Source organism: Phragmites australis, chromosome 3 (genome assembly GCF_958298935.1).
Source record: "Phragmites australis chromosome 3, lpPhrAust1.1, whole genome shotgun sequence".
Classification (NCBI taxonomy): Eukaryota; Viridiplantae; Streptophyta; class Magnoliopsida; order Poales; family Poaceae; genus Phragmites; species Phragmites australis.
The window spans coordinates 46,708,574-46,727,613 of record NC_084923.1 but is presented as its reverse complement, the minus strand read 5'-3'; the positions used below and the strand labels follow the sequence as shown (position 1 = coordinate 46,727,613).

General features: G+C 43.0%; 1 protein-coding gene and 1 pseudogene across 1 annotated transcript; one reads left to right on the top strand and one right to left on the bottom strand.

Moving 5' to 3' along the window:
• Positions 1 to 1,522: 1,522 nt before the first annotated feature.
• Positions 1,523 to 13,748, bottom strand: LOC133913480 (cullin-4-like). The gene is made up of 17 exons (XM_062356646.1): positions 13,200 to 13,748; positions 9,584 to 9,699; positions 9,155 to 9,501; positions 7,515 to 7,695; positions 7,299 to 7,421; positions 6,763 to 7,050; positions 5,995 to 6,120; positions 4,142 to 4,243; positions 3,999 to 4,052; positions 3,739 to 3,845; positions 3,469 to 3,529; positions 2,865 to 2,996; positions 2,641 to 2,778; positions 2,484 to 2,564; positions 2,323 to 2,403; positions 1,913 to 1,993; positions 1,523 to 1,821 (listed from the first exon to the last, which is right to left on the bottom strand). Exons 1-17 carry the CDS (start codon positions 13,558 to 13,560, stop codon positions 1,708 to 1,710), a joined length of 2,493 nt encoding a protein of 830 aa, XP_062212630.1. The 5' UTR covers positions 13,561 to 13,748; the 3' UTR covers positions 1,523 to 1,707.
• A 1,188-nt stretch (positions 13,749 to 14,936) lies between these two features.
• On the top strand, positions 14,937 to 18,824 carry LOC133913479 (protein WHAT'S THIS FACTOR 9, mitochondrial-like; annotated as a pseudogene).
• The last annotated feature ends 216 nt before the right edge of the window (positions 18,825 to 19,040 follow it).

The window sequence follows — 19,040 nt, the reverse complement described above, 5'->3', positions numbered from 1 at the left end:
TATGTGGTCACTTGACCTTGAGCTTATCGCATGAGATCTTGAACGAGTTTCACTCTTTGACCAATCCTACTATAAAAATGGCATAAAAAAGGTCTCATATACTATAAAATCAAGTTTTTTAACCCTAAATCACAACATCAGCCACACAAACAATTGCAACATCTAACAATTACTATTGCAACATCCAAAAACTAGCAACATTTAAAACTAGAAATGCAAACACTCAATCAAACAATTTTACAACAACCATAAACCTACAACGTTCAAAAAGCGTAACTGTAATATTCTTGAAGTATGAATGCAACATCTAAAAACTAGAATAGGGAAGTACAAAAGGCTGCAACAATCTAATAACAAACTTGCAACAAATGAAAAGAGCAGTTACAACAAATGGAGAGACCAGTTGCAACACCACCTTGTTGGATCTCAATCTAGTAAAATCTGGCAAGCTCGGGCCACGCCGGTGATAAATCGAGGCTGCTACGACCTCTTCATGCAAGTAACCATCACTCTCTTGAGTTCCCTGCCGCACCGCAACCTTCATCGGGCGTGCGCAGGGGGAGGAAGGGGCTTGGACTAGAGCACAAGAGCAAGCTGCACTCAACTGGAGATGATAGCTACGTCACTTCCTTGTTGAGGTCTTGATCTCGCTGAATTCAGCGAGCTCTAGCCACGATGACACCAAATTGAGGGAGCTCCGGCCTCTTTACCGCAAGATCTTGCGGCCCCACAACCTTCCTCAAGCATGTATAGGGGGAGAGGGGCTGTGGAGAGAGAGAGAGAGAGAGAGAGAGAGAAGCCATGGACCATGGCATGTTGTGATCTGTTGTTCTGGATGGAGAATTAGAGACACGGAGTTGAGAGCACGGTGGGAGATAACTGATGAAAATGAGAACTACTAGTTGATACTTGGACAGACGTGAGCTATTTATTATTTTTGGTTGCCAGAAATTTCGGGTCCAGTCTTAGCAAAGCATGGCGAACACGTGTGCGCTGGGTTCAAAAACGAAGATTGCCGGTGCACCGGGACCGTCTGTTTCATCAAACTGCAGTAGATGGCAAATAATGTGTCCGGGAGCGAATATCTCGTATCGGATGTAAGAGTCTGAGCATTTACATTTTATTAGTAAAATGAGTTTCGTATCCGTAATAGGTAATAAAGCGAGGAGGCTAAAAGGCAAATGTGGATAAAAAAATAAGTAAAGTATTTAAATCTTAGAAGTTTTTATTAGATGTAAGGATAACAAGGAAAGAGGTACACGAAAATCAAGTCATGTTTTATATAATAGAGATATTTTTATTTTTCACAATAAATTCCACGTTACTCGTATGTTTATATTCCACAGATTCAATTTCGTAGACACTTAGAAAAGAAACGGTTTTTAGAAGGGCAAAAACCCACAGCACTCATACACAGTTTGGAAATATAAAACGGAAATGAAATGTGAGCAAACATGTATCGTCTGGACGAGCAGAGCGCCAGGGAAGACGCGGTGAATGATCAGGCCAACAAGCACACGGATACATGCATTATGCTTAGCTTTTTATATTAAAAAACTAATGCTTCGTATACAGAGAAATGTTGCGACAACTACAACTCCCAGAGAACAAAAAGAGAAAGAACATGGAACTGGACAGTCGATTGATTTACAGTGTCTTGCTGGCAACAAAGTGAGCAAAGGCTATTTTATGGCAGGCCAAGCGCTGTCAAGCCAGGTAGTTGTAGATCTGGGGGTTACTCCTGTCTCTCTCCAGGTACTCCCGATCGATTAAGCTCTCTATTCTTTTCTTGATGTCGGCTGGCTTCACTGGGAACTTGAGCTGAAATGACGGAAGCCAGCAGGTTAAAAAGATCGAACTATACCGTGACCGAAACAACATACACAGCCAAATTTATATCCTGAGGTGGCACCTGCTGATAAAGCTCAGTTATTAGAAGGGTGTGGCTGAGGACTTTCCTTGTCTTCATTATTCGAACAATGGCCGCATCAACCTGCATAAAATAAAATGAATATTGTCACATTATGATTTTGATATTATCATAGGAAAGATGAAGTTCCACCACCAGATTAAAATAAATGAGAAGAAAAACGGGTACAATCTAGCTTTAGGATGCCGTTGAAGGGAATAAAGAAGACTAACTTTTCTAGCACAAAACATCAGGCACATATCAAGTAAGCAAGCAAAAGCATGACAATATTGGTCAAGCTAACAATGTTAAGTTCCCAAGGGTAATTTGCGTATATACAGAAAAATCTAGCTGCCCATTCCACAGCTAAACTACTAGACATTTCCGTTTGCTAGCATAGAGAGTTAAATCACCTGATACTGCCGATCCTGAAATACTCTCTCAGTGGTGCTTGTGTTTTCTTCTACTGTTTCCTTCATCTGAATTGCATTCACCTGGAAATGCACAACAGCAAGCTTAATGACCTGACTGAATCACACCATACCACACTCAAATTAAAGAAACTAAATATTACCTTTATGCGATAGAGGGGAGCACTAAATTCTTCATTAAATACAAATTCATCCTTATCTTCTACATCTCTCCCTTTTGGCGTCTGAAAATTTAAATTATAACTAAAGAAGTTGCATACTGAAAACAAATTCATGTAACAAAAAATAAAAGGATCACACCTTTTGGAGAACCCGAACTTTACCACATGCCAGTGATTGCAGTGTCCTCCTCAATTCTTTATCCTCGATGCCAGTAGAGTCTTTGATGTCGAGGAAGCTTAGCTTTTGTGCGTCATTGAACAACATCAAAACCACACTCTGACAGCAGGAAAAGTTGGCAAATTAAAGTATTGGTCTCAGATAGTTACAACTACTAAGCACGGAAAAATGGGATGAAAATGGACCTGAAATAGTGACACAGCAAGTTCCTTTTTGCCTTTGGGAAAGTCTGCTTTTAAGACACACTGTCCCAAAGAATTTTGCCACATTAAACGCCTTCCACTGTACTTACTCAAATAGAACTCTTTAAATATATCCTGTCCAAAGGGGAAGATGATTAAATAAACTATTTCGACAGGCTCAATCACCGTTTAAATCTCAAAAACTGCTCGCCGGCGGTTATCGGAAAATCACGATTATCACGATAATCGGGTGAAATTCGGCGAGAATTCGCTCAAAATTCACTCTGTCAAATTTAAAATTCGGTGAGAATTCAGACCAAATCAACCGAACGGTAACCGGTCATTTTGCTACGGTTACCGACCGCATTTAGTGATTTATCGAGCGGTTTTTCCGTATTTTTTTAATTGTCGATAGCCGTTCAAATTCATTGGTAACCGTTCGGTTTTAGCAATTTATCGAGCGGTTTTCTCGAATTTTAGTGAAGTTCAACAAAAAAAAAAAATTACTCACATTGTAAAATCAATAACTAATTCATTTGAGCTTCAAATCAAGTGAAACAAATTTTGTTGGTTTTCTTTACCACAACCACCAAATCCCTAGACTAACCTGATAAACATTCAGTTCGTGCGGGAGTTTCACATCCATTGGTGGATATGTCGGCCAATAGCTGCAAGTCAACAGATTATTATCAGAGCCATATATATATGATTGACAACATCGAGAATTGCATGTTGGCATGCTTGGCAACTGATGCAATAATCCATTGCAGTCAGATACCACATATGGAGCACATGCACGAGTATTAGGTTTACACAATTATCATAATAACCAAACATGCTCACTTATGTCAAAGTGACTAGGCGAAAAGATATCTACCCTGTTGTAAGCACATGGACACTCATTTCAATGCCAGAGGGGAGCTTTGTCCTTGCCTGAGATGATTGCCTGAACGAATCATTTATTTCTTTGGATAGTTCGATATCCTAAAAAACCAGCAAGTACAACAAATGTTAAAAGGGTACTGAACCACTATAAAGAAATGTTGATAATCTAGATGCACCAAAGGAAACAAGTATACAGGTTTGCAAAATAAGATACACTAGAAAGATCATTATAGTGATAATAGCTAACGCTACCTTGAACATTCCCTCTAGCTTATTGGTAAACTGACTACCACACTCAGTTTTGAGCTGCAAACAGAAAACATGTTGGTCAACTTGTCCACATAAGTGGAACACATGTAAAAAAAAGAATCTACACTCGGAAAACACGTTATTACTTTTGTGATCATTGATTTTTCAGCATCTATTGATGCGCTCTTCCCTAGCAGCAACCTCTTAGCTAGATCCTTCTTGTAGAATGCCTCGAATACATCTTTACCCTGCACGTGATGAAATATAAAGCTTGTAATTACACTACTACATAAGCTGAGTTTTGTTAGTTTCATTGTGAACATCATATAGTACTATTTTCAAGGGATTTAGCTTTTCCTAAACAATTTGTAAGGTAGGGTTTTCAGGTTAATAAAAAGGGTTAATTGGATTTATGCCACTGCAACCTGGCAGTTTCAGAAGAATGCCACTCGTATTTTGAAACTTCGAAGAACACCACTCCAACTTTGTTGTACTTTAAAAAATGCCATACTCGCAATTTTAAAACATTTTGGCCTCAATACAGCTACGTATTTCGATTCGTACACAAATACGGCTCCATGGGCTCACTTGTCTTCGCCTCTCTCCATTCTCTTGCCCGCGCAGCCGACCGCCCAACCTCCACCCGCGCTGCCCGAGCTCCGCCGGCCCGGCCCTCTTTGCTCCCTTCTCTCTCTCTCTCTCTCTCTCTCTCTCGCCTCCCACACAGAGCACAGCTCACGCACGCAGAGAGCCACCGCCGCCGAGCTGCTCACGCGCCCTCGTGTCGTCGCCATCGAGGTACTCCGGCCGACACTAGGTGTTATTGCCATCGTCGAGCGCGTCCCGTGCCCTGTTGAGCCTTTTCACCAATCAATTTGGGTTCTTGCGCATCCGAAGACCACCGGCGGCTTTCTCCCCCAATTTCGGCTGAAAACCACCGCCACCGAGCTATCTTCTCCGCCGTTGTTCGAATGCTCACGATTGAACCATCTACAGGCTAGCAGAAACCCAACTGTGCGGTCGTTTGTGCCCAGGTACTCCGAGGAGGGCTATCCACGTGCGCCTCCTTCCGCCGTCAAGGTCACTGTCGCCAGCCCATCTCCACCACTCGCCATCGACTCCGACCACCCAAGTAGCTTCCTAGGGACCCCAGGGTGCTCATGCGCACGCCCGTTTCCCCTGCATTGCGATCGACCGAGCCAGCCTCGCGCGCCACGCTCTACTTCCGCGCGCACCCATCGCCGCACAAATCTAGACCACCGGACACCGCACCTCCGCTTCGCCGAGGTTGTAGGAGCCCCAGTGCTGCCCTTTTGCCGGTGGTTCAGCACCAAGACTGTCGCTAGCCACTGCCGCCCTCGCACGTCGTCCTCTGTCTCGTCGTGTGCTGCGCGCGCGCTATCAGCTGGCCATCCCGACGCGGCGGAGCTCGAGTGGCATGGGCGAGAGAGAGAGAGAGCGGAGAGAGCTGATGACAAGTGGGCCCTCGGAGCCATATTCGTGTACAAATCAAAATATGTAGCCGTACTGGAGCCAAAACGTTTTAAAATGGCGAGAATGACATTTTTTAAAGTACATCAAAGTTGCAGTGACGTTCTTCAAAGTTTGAAAATACGAGTGGCATTCTTCTGAAACTGCCAAGTTGCAGTGGCATAAATCCAATTAACCCTAATAAAAAAGGGGGAGTAAGCAGCTTAGACTTATCTAAAATTTCAAGCCAACATCACCATGTTTGTGAAGGCCTAAACTTATAGCATCTATGGGATTAAGCTTAAAAGCTTCCAAACAGGTCTGCTGAAAAGTTATAAATGTTAATTTTCCATATATGATCATGATATGCAAAACCATCTTACTAGTGCATAAAGTACATAGCTAAGCAAAAGGGATCCGCGTCTGCAATGCATTGACCATGCAACTAGCATAGAGAGAAGTTGAAATTATACTACTGGTCCAGAAGAAACGCAATTTAATTATTGAATCAAACAGCTCAATAACTTACTTGTATAAACCGAAACATGACCAAAACTTTATCGAGTATACCCTCCAGCTCTTCTTCTGAAGTCCCTTTATTTCCAGCTCTAAGTTTCTCATCGAGAAACTTTGCGATCAATTCAGCTGGTCGGTTCTGTTGTCAGGGAAACAGCATGGGACCAATCATTTGACAGCAAAACAAATAGCAATGCAAAATTCAAACTACATCGCATTTTAAATCACTCATCTACAAGGAACGGAAAGACTAGCTATAACATGCTAACAATAAACAAAATTACAGGCAGCACTATTTGTCAGCTTGAAAATATAAAGACTCAAAGTGGTACTTTCAACTACCAATAAACTCACGCAGTGCTAGAGGGTGTCATGCGGTGCTATGTATAACATACACTAACCACAATACGAAGGTCTATTTTTACCATCTTTTTTTATAATAATATAGGATCAAACATTGCAATAGTGTGACGGTATTTTCAAGCAAAATCCAATGCTAGTATTTCAAGGAGCGGGTTATCGAAGTATAGCATAAGTATTTCCTAATCATATAGTTTTCTAACTGATCACTATAAATATTTTGGAAGAAACTATTGGTCAAAGATTTTAAATTTCAACTACATGGTTGCCATGATTACCAGACGAAATAATAAATACGAGGATAGAAAACAAAGATCGAACGCCTTCTATGAAAAGAATTACATAGACATAATATATATGATATCTTCTTAGAACTGTAAAACTGAAACACAAGCCAAGATAATGATAAAATAATACCCACCTGGCGTAGATTGATAAGGTGCTCAAATGAATCTTTTATGGTATTGGAGAAAGCCTCATTCTTGGCAAAACTTTCTTCCAATATTTTATCGAGGGATGCCTTAAATTCCAGAAGAAATGGAACCAATTCTTTATCCTTTTCTTCATCCATAATAATGCCCTGACCTGTTGCCCGAATGTATGAACTAAGTGCTAATTTTAGCAACTCAACGGCATTAACCCTCTGGAAAAGGTTGTACAACCTCGAGAGGTCATTTATACGATTTGCATCCATAAGCATTGTGAATCCCTGAAAATACGCACAAAAACAGACACACACACACATGCCAATGAGTGAAGCATTAGCTAAACTAATTTGAAAGTTCCTGAGTTGAAAGCAAGGAAAACCAAACAGTTAGCCCAAAAACTATAATAATGGTTAAGTAAACACTATTGCAGTATAAGAATCTCACGGTCAACAAGATCCATGTAAAATCATAATACCATGTTTCCTCAGGCCACATAGAAGGTATTGAAATTGTGAATGCAGATGTTCACCTTCTCAATAATTGCAGATGTATGTCGTTCTAGCAATTGCTTTTCTGTAGTTGCGATAAGTGGCTTCCTCGTGTTAGCTTCCAAATATAGAATACACCTTTCATGTTCTTCTTGCAACCTCAACTGCACAATCCAGGTGCCATATTATCAGTTTAATGAACCTGACTAGTTCTACACGAACAAACAACATGATACAGGAAAAAAAACTATCATTACCTCCACATGCTTCAGATAGTCTGGAATATCAGATTGTTGCATATATTTGACACCTTCCGTAGCATAAAATTCAGATGTGCATTCAAGGAAGGGCTTTTCGAAACTCTCAGAATACATTCCAAGAGCAGTAAACATCTTCAGGAGATGGCTAAGTAATGTCCTATCTATTGCTTCACCAAGCCTGATCAGGAAAATAAGGATTATTGAAAAAACAGATTTATTGTTGACAGGAAGATGAATAATCAAGGGACAGACCCTATAAGTTCACAGGTTCAGTTACATAAAATGAGTTCCACACACAGATGCAATAACCATAGCTTCCACAAGTAAACTGACTTCTTTTTTAACTAATTATTCTTTGTTCAATAATATTTCCATAGGTTGAGTGTCTTAAAGTCTGAGTACACTGTTTCAGTTCCCATTCAACTCAGCAGATACTAAATCATACTACAGTAACAGCATGACCTCCGAAAAAATCCAAGTGGATCAAAACATCATGGATGGGTTCAAAAATTCCACGTTTATATAAGGAGAAAATGCATAACACATTCAGTGATATTTTTGAACATATTCACAGTGTCAGAACAACATGAACAAGAAAAATCAAATAACTTAAAGCAAATAGGTTGCACACTTTTTGGCCTGGAGGGTGCTGAGATCGAGTAGCCTGTGGGTCCGCAAACATTGTAACATTGCAATGAAAACAGAGTTAAGAAGACATTGCAGATGGGGTGTGGGGGAAAGGAGAGGAGAGGATTTGTGTTTCTTCAATCGTGATGATAGTTGTCGCTGGGCCCGTTCATGGGCACCAGCCCAACACAATTTTGACAAACCCAGGCCAGGATCAAGCATCAATTTTATGGCTCGTAGGCACGAATGAGCCCTTGCCCAAACCCAAAAGTGCATAGTAACTGAAAAGTAACAGTAAAATACTGTTTTATTTAGAAAGTGGGAACATGGTATTAAAGTTCAGGTTTTTGGGGCTTTGTGTTCATGCTAGTCATACCAGATCCTTGCCAGGCTATGCAAAGTTGGACCTGCAGCTTGCCTGGCCCAGGTTTGAACACCTCCAGTTGTCACTTGTCGGGATCATGATATGGTTCATACAGTCCCACATGGTTCACATGATCCACATTAGCCTTTGGATCATAGGGTCATGCTCTAGATTCATCAAAATCATGATCCTGAACTAAATACAATAATAATATAAAAGTATATGGGCGTGCAACTGCGACTATCCGTTGTAAATTCAAGTATTAATGCCATAATTTGTTCTGTTCTATCGCCATCTCGCTTGTTTTTTCATACTAAATAAACAATATCCCTTCTATATTGGATTTTTATAAAGGGTTGTAGAATTTATGTAAATAATACACCAAAATTTATAGGTTGGAGGTGCTGGACTGAACACTACAGAGTTTATATTAAAGGCATGCTATCTCAAATTCTCAATATATATCATATGAGCACTTTACAAAATGTTATAGAATCATGATCCTACGGTCTGATACAATCAAATGTAAAGAAAATCCTGCCTTGGATCATAAATGGTCACATAAAAAAGGTTCATAGATGGTAACAAATTAGAGCAGGTTGTGCACATATCACTGACAGAACTTATCACAAAAGAACAAGCATACCTCTCGCTCTCAATCAATCTGAGAAGGCCAGTTACAGTTTTGTGTTCAATTTCCGGGCATAGTGATAGATGCTTCCGGAAAAGCTGCAACCCCATATCCCACACTGAACAAATATTTGCAACATTCTTGACATATTTTACATCAAGAAGTAAAGCAATACCACGAATAATCAACATCTGATCGCAAAAATCTTGCCATGTTCTTTGCACCAGAGACAAAAATACAACCAGATCTGGACTTTGACCCACTAATGCTGATGTTTTTGCTGCTATGTGTATTTCACATTCTTTCTTGATACGATCATATAGGTTGGCTCCTAGCTTGTGTAGACAGAGATCACCAGCAGCCTACAGCACAAAAAAATTACTAAGTTCTTAAATGCTAATGTGGGACCACGAAACCTCACAGTGTAAGCGAAAGAAAAATAACCTGATAGAGTTTCTCAACATCACATGAAAGTTTCTGCTTGAGAAAAATAGCTATAATAGCATCCTTCAAAATCGCCCATGTATCCTCCTCGAAGTTTGTTGGCAGTTTTGGTTGACCTAATGCATGCAAAGTGGCCAGGTGACATTTAGACAGAGTGATAACATTTACACAAAGGTTGTTGAAAGAACATTCAATGATTTCTGATATTCTAATACACATGTCAGCATGGATTTTGCTAGTGACTGGTGATTTCCACGATTTGCATATACATGTTCAGCTTGAATTTGCTTGTGACTGGTGAGGAAGCAAGTGAAAGGGAAATGTGCGCTGAAGAAACAGTACATGCAGAGGGTAAAATTCAATCTTTCTCTCAATAGTTTCAAAAGAATAAAACTCTCTCTTCCACTTATTGAATGTCAATCATAGCTGCTAACAAATGCTAAGAGTCATACTACGTAGAGGATTATTATCTTAGTGTTGCAATTGTATAGGAGTATCTAGTTAGAAAGCTAGTCAAACAGTGTAGCATAACTAAGCAAGTAACAGAAACATAACTTGCCACGAACAAGAACTCAAAACCTCCTGAGGCTTTAGGGAACGGTCCTATGATATCGAGCCCCCAGACAGCGAAAGGCCAAGAGAGTGATATGGTTTGCAATACCTGGGCTGATAGGTTGGTATTTCGGCCGTGGTACTGATACGACTCGCACTGTTTCACCAGCTCGCAGGCATCCTAGAGGGCAGTAGGCCAATAGAATCCTTGTTGTTCCTAACTCATTTTGTGAGCGAGCTTGTCTTTAATCATTGCTTCACTAAGTGTATCGAGATCGAGCCCGTCAAGAAGATCACCGCCACAGCAGCGATTAAGTTCATACGAGGGCTGATAGTGTGGTTTGGCAGTCCAAACCGCATAATCACGAACAACGGAACTCAGTTCGCCAGTAGTGATTTCCAAAACTACTGCGAAGAGATCGGGACTAAGGTTTGCTATGCGTATGTGGCTCACCCCTAAATCAACAGACAGGTTGAAAGGACGAATGGGATGATACTGTAAGGGATCAAAACTCGAGTCTCCGACCGACTTAAAAGCTATTCGAGACGCTAGGTGGACGAACTCCCTATAGTACTCTGGTCGTTGCGAACGACCCCTAACCGGGTCACAACTGAAACCCCGTTCTTCCTGGTTTTTGGCACCGAAGCAATGCTCCCCTCTGAAATCGCCCTTCAGTCGCCCTGAGTCAATAATTACTCGGATAACGACTAGGTGGCACGACGGGAGGATGACATAAACATGATCGAAGAGTTCCGCAATCACGCTCTAATTCGAGCCGTCCGTTATCAGCAGAGCCTCAGATGCTACCACGACCGAAAGGTGCGGAAGCGAACACTGGTCGTAGACAACCTCGTCCTTAGGCAAATCCAGAATAAGGCCGGTCGAAATAAACTCTCCTCCAAATAGGAAGGATCATACAAAGTGGTCATCATCACTCAACCTGGCGCGGTCAAGCTAGCTATGGAGGACGGCCGTGAATTACACAACTCCTAGAACATCGCGACTAGTTACACAACTTCATTCGTAGAAAGGTTAGGTTACAAGCCGACTAGTTACATCCAATCAAACTAACTATCCTATTACATGCCTGTCCTATCCTCCCTGACTCAAGCGGCTAGCGCAAAATTGACAGGAAGGGTCCGCCGAACTCTCGCCTCTATTTGCCCTTGAATGAGTCAAGGAACCTCTTATACTCCTCCTTGCAGCGACAGCTCACCACTTCGGGGATCGGACGACGACCGACATAAGATCCAGGGAAGGTGGCCGACGCAAAGACCCTGCTGGGGCTACTGATCGACGCCGACGCACCTTGCAGACCTCCCTTTTGCTTCATCTCCGGCTCTTCCTCTTCATCGATCTCCTTCTCCAGAAGGTCCCAATCAACCCCCTCCTCGTCATTAGAGATATCGATGACCTCGGCCGAGGGATCCGCCCGGATGGGAGATCGAGACGGACCGGCAGGGGGCGGCATTCTTTGTAAGGGTGTGAGCTCAATGGTCGCCGGCTTCAACCTCGCAAGCATACCCGCAACAGCTGCTGTCTCTGGAAGCACCATGGCGAGTGGATCCAGAGCCGAAGGTGACTCTACCCCCGTTGAGCCGTCCAAGATCATCGATTTCTTCGGCGATGAAGAAAGGGAGTACGCCATGGCCTCAAGGCCTGCCGACACTACGGAACAGAACGCGGGATGGGATGGAGGCGAATGGACTCTAGGCACTAAAGGCTTAAGGGTGAGAAAAAAGGTGAGGGATGGCTCGAAAGGCCATCAAGCACTCCTCATTTAAACCACAGCGGCACCCCAACCAGCGCGGCCTTCAAACCGCTCGAAACCCAAGGGGGCGCACAGAGGGAACCAAGAGTCTTTCAGGTCCAACGGCAATCAATGTCTCTCTCGTACCCTTTTTTTTCCCTCTCGGGACATTTAAACCTCCCCATGTGACGCAAAGTTCAGAGTTGCACTCTGAAGGACTGACAGCGTCAATGACCACTTTCTAGACAGACTACGTCTGCCCGAGGCCCAAGTGGTGTGACCAGGCTGGACCACGGTCACGAGAAAGCTTAGGGCTATTGTCGGTGTATTGAGTTAAAGGATACCTTGGCAAACGAGCCCCGCGAGGGATATAACGACTAGAGACGTATATTTCCTAAAACAAGTCGGTCGCGCGACCAGGGTATGGTTCCCACGACCAGTACAAGGCATATGCAACCAGTCTCCCTGCGCCATCGCATAAACCCGCGACCGGCCTCACTGGTTGTAGGGCCGGATCTGACACAACCTGTCCAATCGTATTTATTGACATCCACTCAAGTATTTTTCTTTCCCAGGCACCAACTCAGTGGACAAAGTCATGGACGGCGGAGAGGGGCATTGTCCGGTCCCGTAGCATTATATGCTATGGAGTGAGACTTTTGTAGGTCGACGTGACGCCGCAGGACGGATGGGACGTTGTTAGCAGGCCGATCAAGCAAGTGATCGGGGATAGCACAGAGGGGCATTGTCACATTCCATAGCATTAAATGCTGCGGAGTGAGACTTTACAAACCAGCACAGCGACGGACGGCGATGGGATATACTGAGCCCTCTGAGCAAGTGGACACGCCTGGTCCTCCGTAATGATGGCTTGTGTTAGATATTAGGATGAGCAGGGTCTTCTGTTTAAACCCACATGTAAGTTATCCTCCTCCCTACTATATAAAGGGATGAGGACCCCGTTTATAGAGGAAGGTAGAGAAAGTTTGTCAACCAGCTAGAACTACCTCTGTAACCAATTGAGATTCTCCATAACACAACACACAGGACGTATGACTATTATCCTCCGAAAGGTCTGAACCTGTATAACTCTTTGTGTCCCTAAATCCATCCTACGCGCACCTATCAATTCCTAGAACGCCGTTCACGCACCTCCACATACCCGAAATCATTATCAAAGACTAACCTTCGACAATAACACTATCAGAAACAATGGAATTGACATCAATTGCTACCACATGCCCCTCAGTGACACTAATCACACGCACAGTGAGCAATTACACAGAGAGGGGGGAGAGAGAAAGGGTAGGCACCTATTTTGATGCGGAGGGGCTTGCGGGCAGAGGTCGACGGCTGCGGGAGCGTGGCCTTCTTTCGGAAGAGGTTAGCGGCGACGCCCGCAGAGGCCGGCGCATTGGGCGCGGGGAGCTCGTCCTGGTCAGCGAGCACCATCTCCGCGTCCTCCTCGCCGTTCGTGCGCCCCCCGCTCGCTGCGACGGCGGGGTCGAGGTGGAGGCCGTTCTTCTCGGTGGTCCCCGCGGACGAGGAGGAGAAGAAGGCGGGGTGTTTAGCCTTCTTCATGTGCGGCGGCGCAGGGGAGGTCGGAGAGGTGGAGGACGAAGTGGACGAGAAGGGGCGCTTCGAGGCAGCAGGGGCGGCGTGGGGCTGAGACATGAATCAGGCGCCGACGGGCATGGCGTGGTGGGGAGCAAGGAAGCGGCGGCCGGCGCGAGGGTTTTGGGGCCGAGCCGGCGGGGAGGTGGTGGAGGAAGGAGGGTAGAGGGGACCGGAGGGAGCGAGAGAGATCGGGTTGGGTAGGAGGGTTTCACCTCTATTTTCCTTTTTTTTTTTTCTTTTTAGGTTTTTTTTTTTGGGTAGGAGTTTGGGAGTGTGTTGGCGTGCCGATGTGGGCCTGGGATTCTTCGATGCTGACCTGCATTCTCCTTCGTACACTTTTACAGGTTCAGATTTTGACCTCACTAGTTAGTAAAGCCACCGGCAGTCCGTAGGATTATTTATCTTCTTTATTTTGCAATGTATCTCTCCTGTGATGTTTTCTTCCTCTATATTTATTAGAGTGTACGTAAGGAAAGGTGCAAATATTAGTGATATGATTTATGTTTGCTAGATGCTTCATAGTTTTCTATAAATTAGTGTTATAGATAATACATGGGTTTTATCAATATCTTTTTGATTAAAGAACAATGAGGATTTATTTGTCTAATAAAATTGTATTGTATGATGGTCTTGAATCCAAGATTTAGAGTTTGCTCAATAAATCTATTGTGGCTAAAATGTTTCCCAAAGGAACACTTGTGTTGTTATTTAATAAGAACTCAAAGAAAGACGCTTAAAAATCCTATAGCAGTGTAATCATGTTATCGTAGTTACGATAATGGCCATCATAACATTTTACATGTCTCAATAAGTGTGATTGGACTTTGTTTTACTGAGATAAAGCTCGTGCTTGTAGCTGATGATAACGCTGTTTGCAATCAACGCAAAACACATATTTATGTGATATATGGAGAGATATGTAGCAAGGAAAATCGTGCGTGGGTGTGCATGGGAGAGAGAGGAGCATAGGAAACCCAAACCATGGATGTTGAACATTGTAGCTGAGCATGAAAAGGGGGAGAGGTGAGGATGATAGTACAGAGAGATGTGAAAGGAGAAAAAAAACAGTAGTATTTACTATTTGAGCATAGTTTTATGCTAACATGTCCTAACAAAAGATAAAACTCCAATTGGTATGCATATGAACTAACTACAAAATCTAAATGATTCCAACAAACCCTTCTAATCGCTATAACATGCGTAAGCATCAATGAAAAGATAACTAACTAACATAATACTGTGTCGTTTGGTGCCTCGATAGCTTGGCTTCTTTGCCAAAGCTAGGAAATACTAGCCAACCACTTTGGACCTCAAAATCCAATTTCTCACAAGGTCGGTCCTTTAGTAGTACAAAATGAATAAAGGAAAAAAAAAACACCTAATTAAAGGCATCCGGTTTGCCCAGAGCCTAAAAGGCTAAGCGCTTCTTTAGGACACATGAACCGAAGAACATGAGACAAAAACCTTGCAAGATTTTTATAGGAATGCAAATACAAAATAGATGATTGTAAAATATAGGTTTGATCATTTGGATGAAACATAGGGAAAAACACGAAATTGTAAGAAAGATAGATATAAATGAATTTCTTCTATTTAGTTTGACCTCGTGCTAGAATTTCTTCAAGATTCCTATGAGGTAAGTCAGTCATAAGAATAAGAATTTTATAGAAATTATAGAGGTCCAATCTCTTGCTCCAGAAGCTCCATAGGACTTTTCTCCCCTGTAGAATTTTACGCTTGTACCCTTCTTCTTCCTCCGCCCAAGATACCCCGAAACCCCGCACCATGCAGTCCCTCGCGAAACCCCGGGCGCTCGAGCCCCTCCCTCCCCTCGCCGTCCGCCTCCAGTCCATGGCGTACGTGGACGTGAAGATGAGTTGGAAGAAGGGCGCGTCGTGCTCTCCCACGCGCCCGACCTCCGCCCCATGATCCCTCTCGCGCGCCTCCTCTCCCCGTCGCCGACCCCCGTCTCGGCGGTCTCCAAGCTCCGCCGCTCGCTCGAGACCCCCGACCGCCGCGTCACCTCCGCCGCTTCCCCGCCGCCTTCGTCGAGTCTGTCGGGCCGCAGCACAACCTCCCATTGTCCCGCCTCTCTGACGCCGCCGCCCGCCTCCTTCGTGAGGAGCAGGACGTCTTCGCCGCCCGACGCGCTGATGTCGCTGGCCGCCTGCGCCTCATCCTCCTGATGTGCCCGCGACGCCGCCTCCCGCTCCGCGTGGCGCAGGGCATGCTCTGGCACCTTGGCATCCCGGAGGACTACTTCAAGTACCTAGACGACGACATTGCACATGATGGATTCCCGATTATGGCTTCCGCAGATGGCGCTGTTTCCCATGATGAGGACGATGGGAGGGAATTGGAGCTCATTGATGACGGGAGATGTCAAGAAATGCCAATATCAGTTCTCCAAATGAACGCCATGAAGAAATTTGGGTCGACGGAGGATGTGCCTATCCCGCTGTTCCAGTCAAGGGGCCTCCGGTTGGAGCGGAAGATTGAGGATTGGTTGGAAGGTTTCCAGAAGGCGCCCTATGTGTCTCCATATGTGGATTTCAGCCACATTAATCGGAATAGTGATGTTTCGGCGAAACGGGTGATCGGGGTGCTCCATGATCTGCTTAGTCTGTTTGTGACATGCTCTGCTGAGAGGCGGCGGTTACTTTTCCTGAGGCAGCACTTGGGGCTGCCACAAAAAGTTCCACCGTGTGTTTTTAGCGGCACCCACATGTGTTCTACTTGTTATTAAAGGAGAAGATATCTTTTGTTGTCCTCAAAGAGGCATACATGGCTGGGGAAGACAAGGCGATTGAGGAGCACCCCATGCTTGAAGTACTCAAGAAGTATGTCAAATTGATGGAGAGTCACGGGAGATCATAAGGTGCCGGCGGAGTGGGAAGTCTATTGATTCGGAGTCCAAGTATTCTGAGGAAATTTAGGACTCTGTTGAAATGTTGTCGTAGAAAGTTATGTTTTCGACTGAGAAGGAGGATGGCGACATGTGCATATAACTTTTACAGCAAGATGAGGATCTCTACTCTTGGTAGGAGCCAATTTGCAGCTCATTATTTGCAAAGAAATACAACAATGTGTAGAAACAGGTAGGTGACTGAGAAATTTATGCTGTACCCTTAGTTTTCTTTCCTGTAATTAACTTAGTGTTCACTACGTTACTAATTTACACTGTTGACATGTCTCAATGACACAAAATTCATATATTTTGGCAGTGATTTCTGATCTAGTGTGTCCATTTGGATTAGCTGTCTGGTACTGAAAATAAACGAACAATTTCAAAAGCTGCAGCAGCTAGTAACTGGTGAAATATGCTTGACAAATTACTTTAGTGTCTTTCTAGATTTGAAGGAATAATCTCTTGCTAGTTCTCAATGTATTTCTTTGACATCCACCTTTTCTGGACATAAAGTGGTTGCTTTTAAGATAACACAAGTAGTCTTTCTAAAAGGTTAACTCAAGTAGCTAGGTAAGTTCTATTCTTGTTTGTGATATGCACAAAAAAAGCTGAATTCCATTATATGTCTTGGTCTGTTGGAGATGAGGGAATTGGAGGACAACATGATGTATTCCCTCTAGTCCGAAATAAGTGTCGTTTTGGACATCGACATGGTCCCTAAAATACAACTTTGACTACTATTTTTTGTTGCAATATATTGATAAAACATAGTAAAAATATACTATTATGAAAATACTTTTCGAGACAAATTTACCCGTGTCATTTTCAAGTATCCAAACTCAATACATAAAAAGTAATTTGTAACCAAAGTTTGAAACAATTGACTACACACAACCCAAAACGATACTTATTCTAGACTGGAGGGAGTAGGTATGAAGTGGTAGATGCAACTTTCATTTGTTGAAAGACAGATGTGAGATTTATTCTCCTTACTTTTCCAGAAACGCTTTAGGTTACAAAGGAAAAAAAATCATATTTGCTTTCACATATTACATGGTGCCGTGGTGGAACCAATAATTGGACGATAGCGGTACTGCCTGTCAAGCTAAGTTGGGAGTGTGGTGCTATGTTGCCCTCTGGACTATGGCGATTACTAAGGCTGTTTGAGATATCTAACAATATTTTGGTATGTTTCTAGGAAGTAGTTAACAAACAACCAAGTAGCTGAAAATAGTTCGTTAAACTGAACTTTATGAAGAGCACCACCACCTTAAGAAATTTTAGATTTCTATTCCAGATATTTTTTCTTATAAAATTACCAATACTGTGTTGCTTTAAAATAGATAAGTATCCGTCGATGCAAAATTCAATTTTTCTTAAAAAGTTTTGGATGGATTTGTTGAAGAGATATTCAATAGGTACCCCTTGGTAACTGCAAATTTTTCAAGAAGTTGCCAAGAAACTGTATGTTTGATTTCACAAACTGATATCCCGCATTTTGGCCAATTCTCATTTTGACAGTAAAGCTTTTAGAATTCTTTCCACTATTGATAATATCTCTGCAATTTTCCTGGCATGTGATGTGCTCTGTCTCATTAGGTTGAGCGTTCAATTATTATCTGCCACATAATATCTGTGTTTGAGTAGCAAAAATGTTTAGCAAACTGTAGAATTTCCTCTTTTGAAGGTATCTCATATCTGCCAGACCGGAATATATTGCCTTTTGTGGGTAATGGTCAACTTTCTTTAGCATGCAGCAGTGGATGATTTCACCGGATCATCTGTCAATCCGCATTAAATTATTTGTCACTACATCAACATTTACATTTATGATTGTTAGTTGGCTGTCTTGCATTGTAGCATGACAGTAGAAGTTTACATTTGCACGTGTGATCTTGGCACGTTAGCACATATATGATGCCAAGTTCATCAATTATAGAAATGAGATATCTGCGGTCTGGATAGACTATGGTCTTTGGATTGTTGTTTGGGTAATCTTTATGCATCAAGATTTGTGGGTCGAATTCAAACAAACATCCCCTTGTCTGCTAAATATACAATGCTGAGATGTGCTGACACTATTTTTTCTTATTATATTACACATGAGCTCAAGCACTTCTGAACATATATTGAAACCAAATTTGCTTTCTCTTGCACTTTGCAGAATGGAACGAGAAGGTTTCATGGTGAAAATCATTGTCACAGGCCTTGGAATGTCAGGTTTTCTTTCTAGGAGTAATGCGTCCACATTTTCAAGTATCATGTGTGCTTTGAAGTTCAAGAAATAGATCGGATCTATCACAAACCTTGTAATTCTTGGGACACAGTTGTGCATGGAAAATTGTACATTATAGATCATGCATTTGTAAATCTTATCAATGATTTCAACTTAAAATATCCAAGTTCAACGCCTCACCAGGTTTTCTGCGATGCCTGTTTTTAGGTGGTTTTCTACATTACAATTTTGCTGTGAGCCTGTGACTGTTGCAACTCAGTTACAAATACAAATGCCAATATGGGCCACGAATCCGAAATACCCATTGCACCATGCTATCCAGGCCAGGTGCATCAAGCCTTCTCGAGTACAGCCCACGACCCACCACCCGAAATTTTTCCCTTTTCCCTTTCC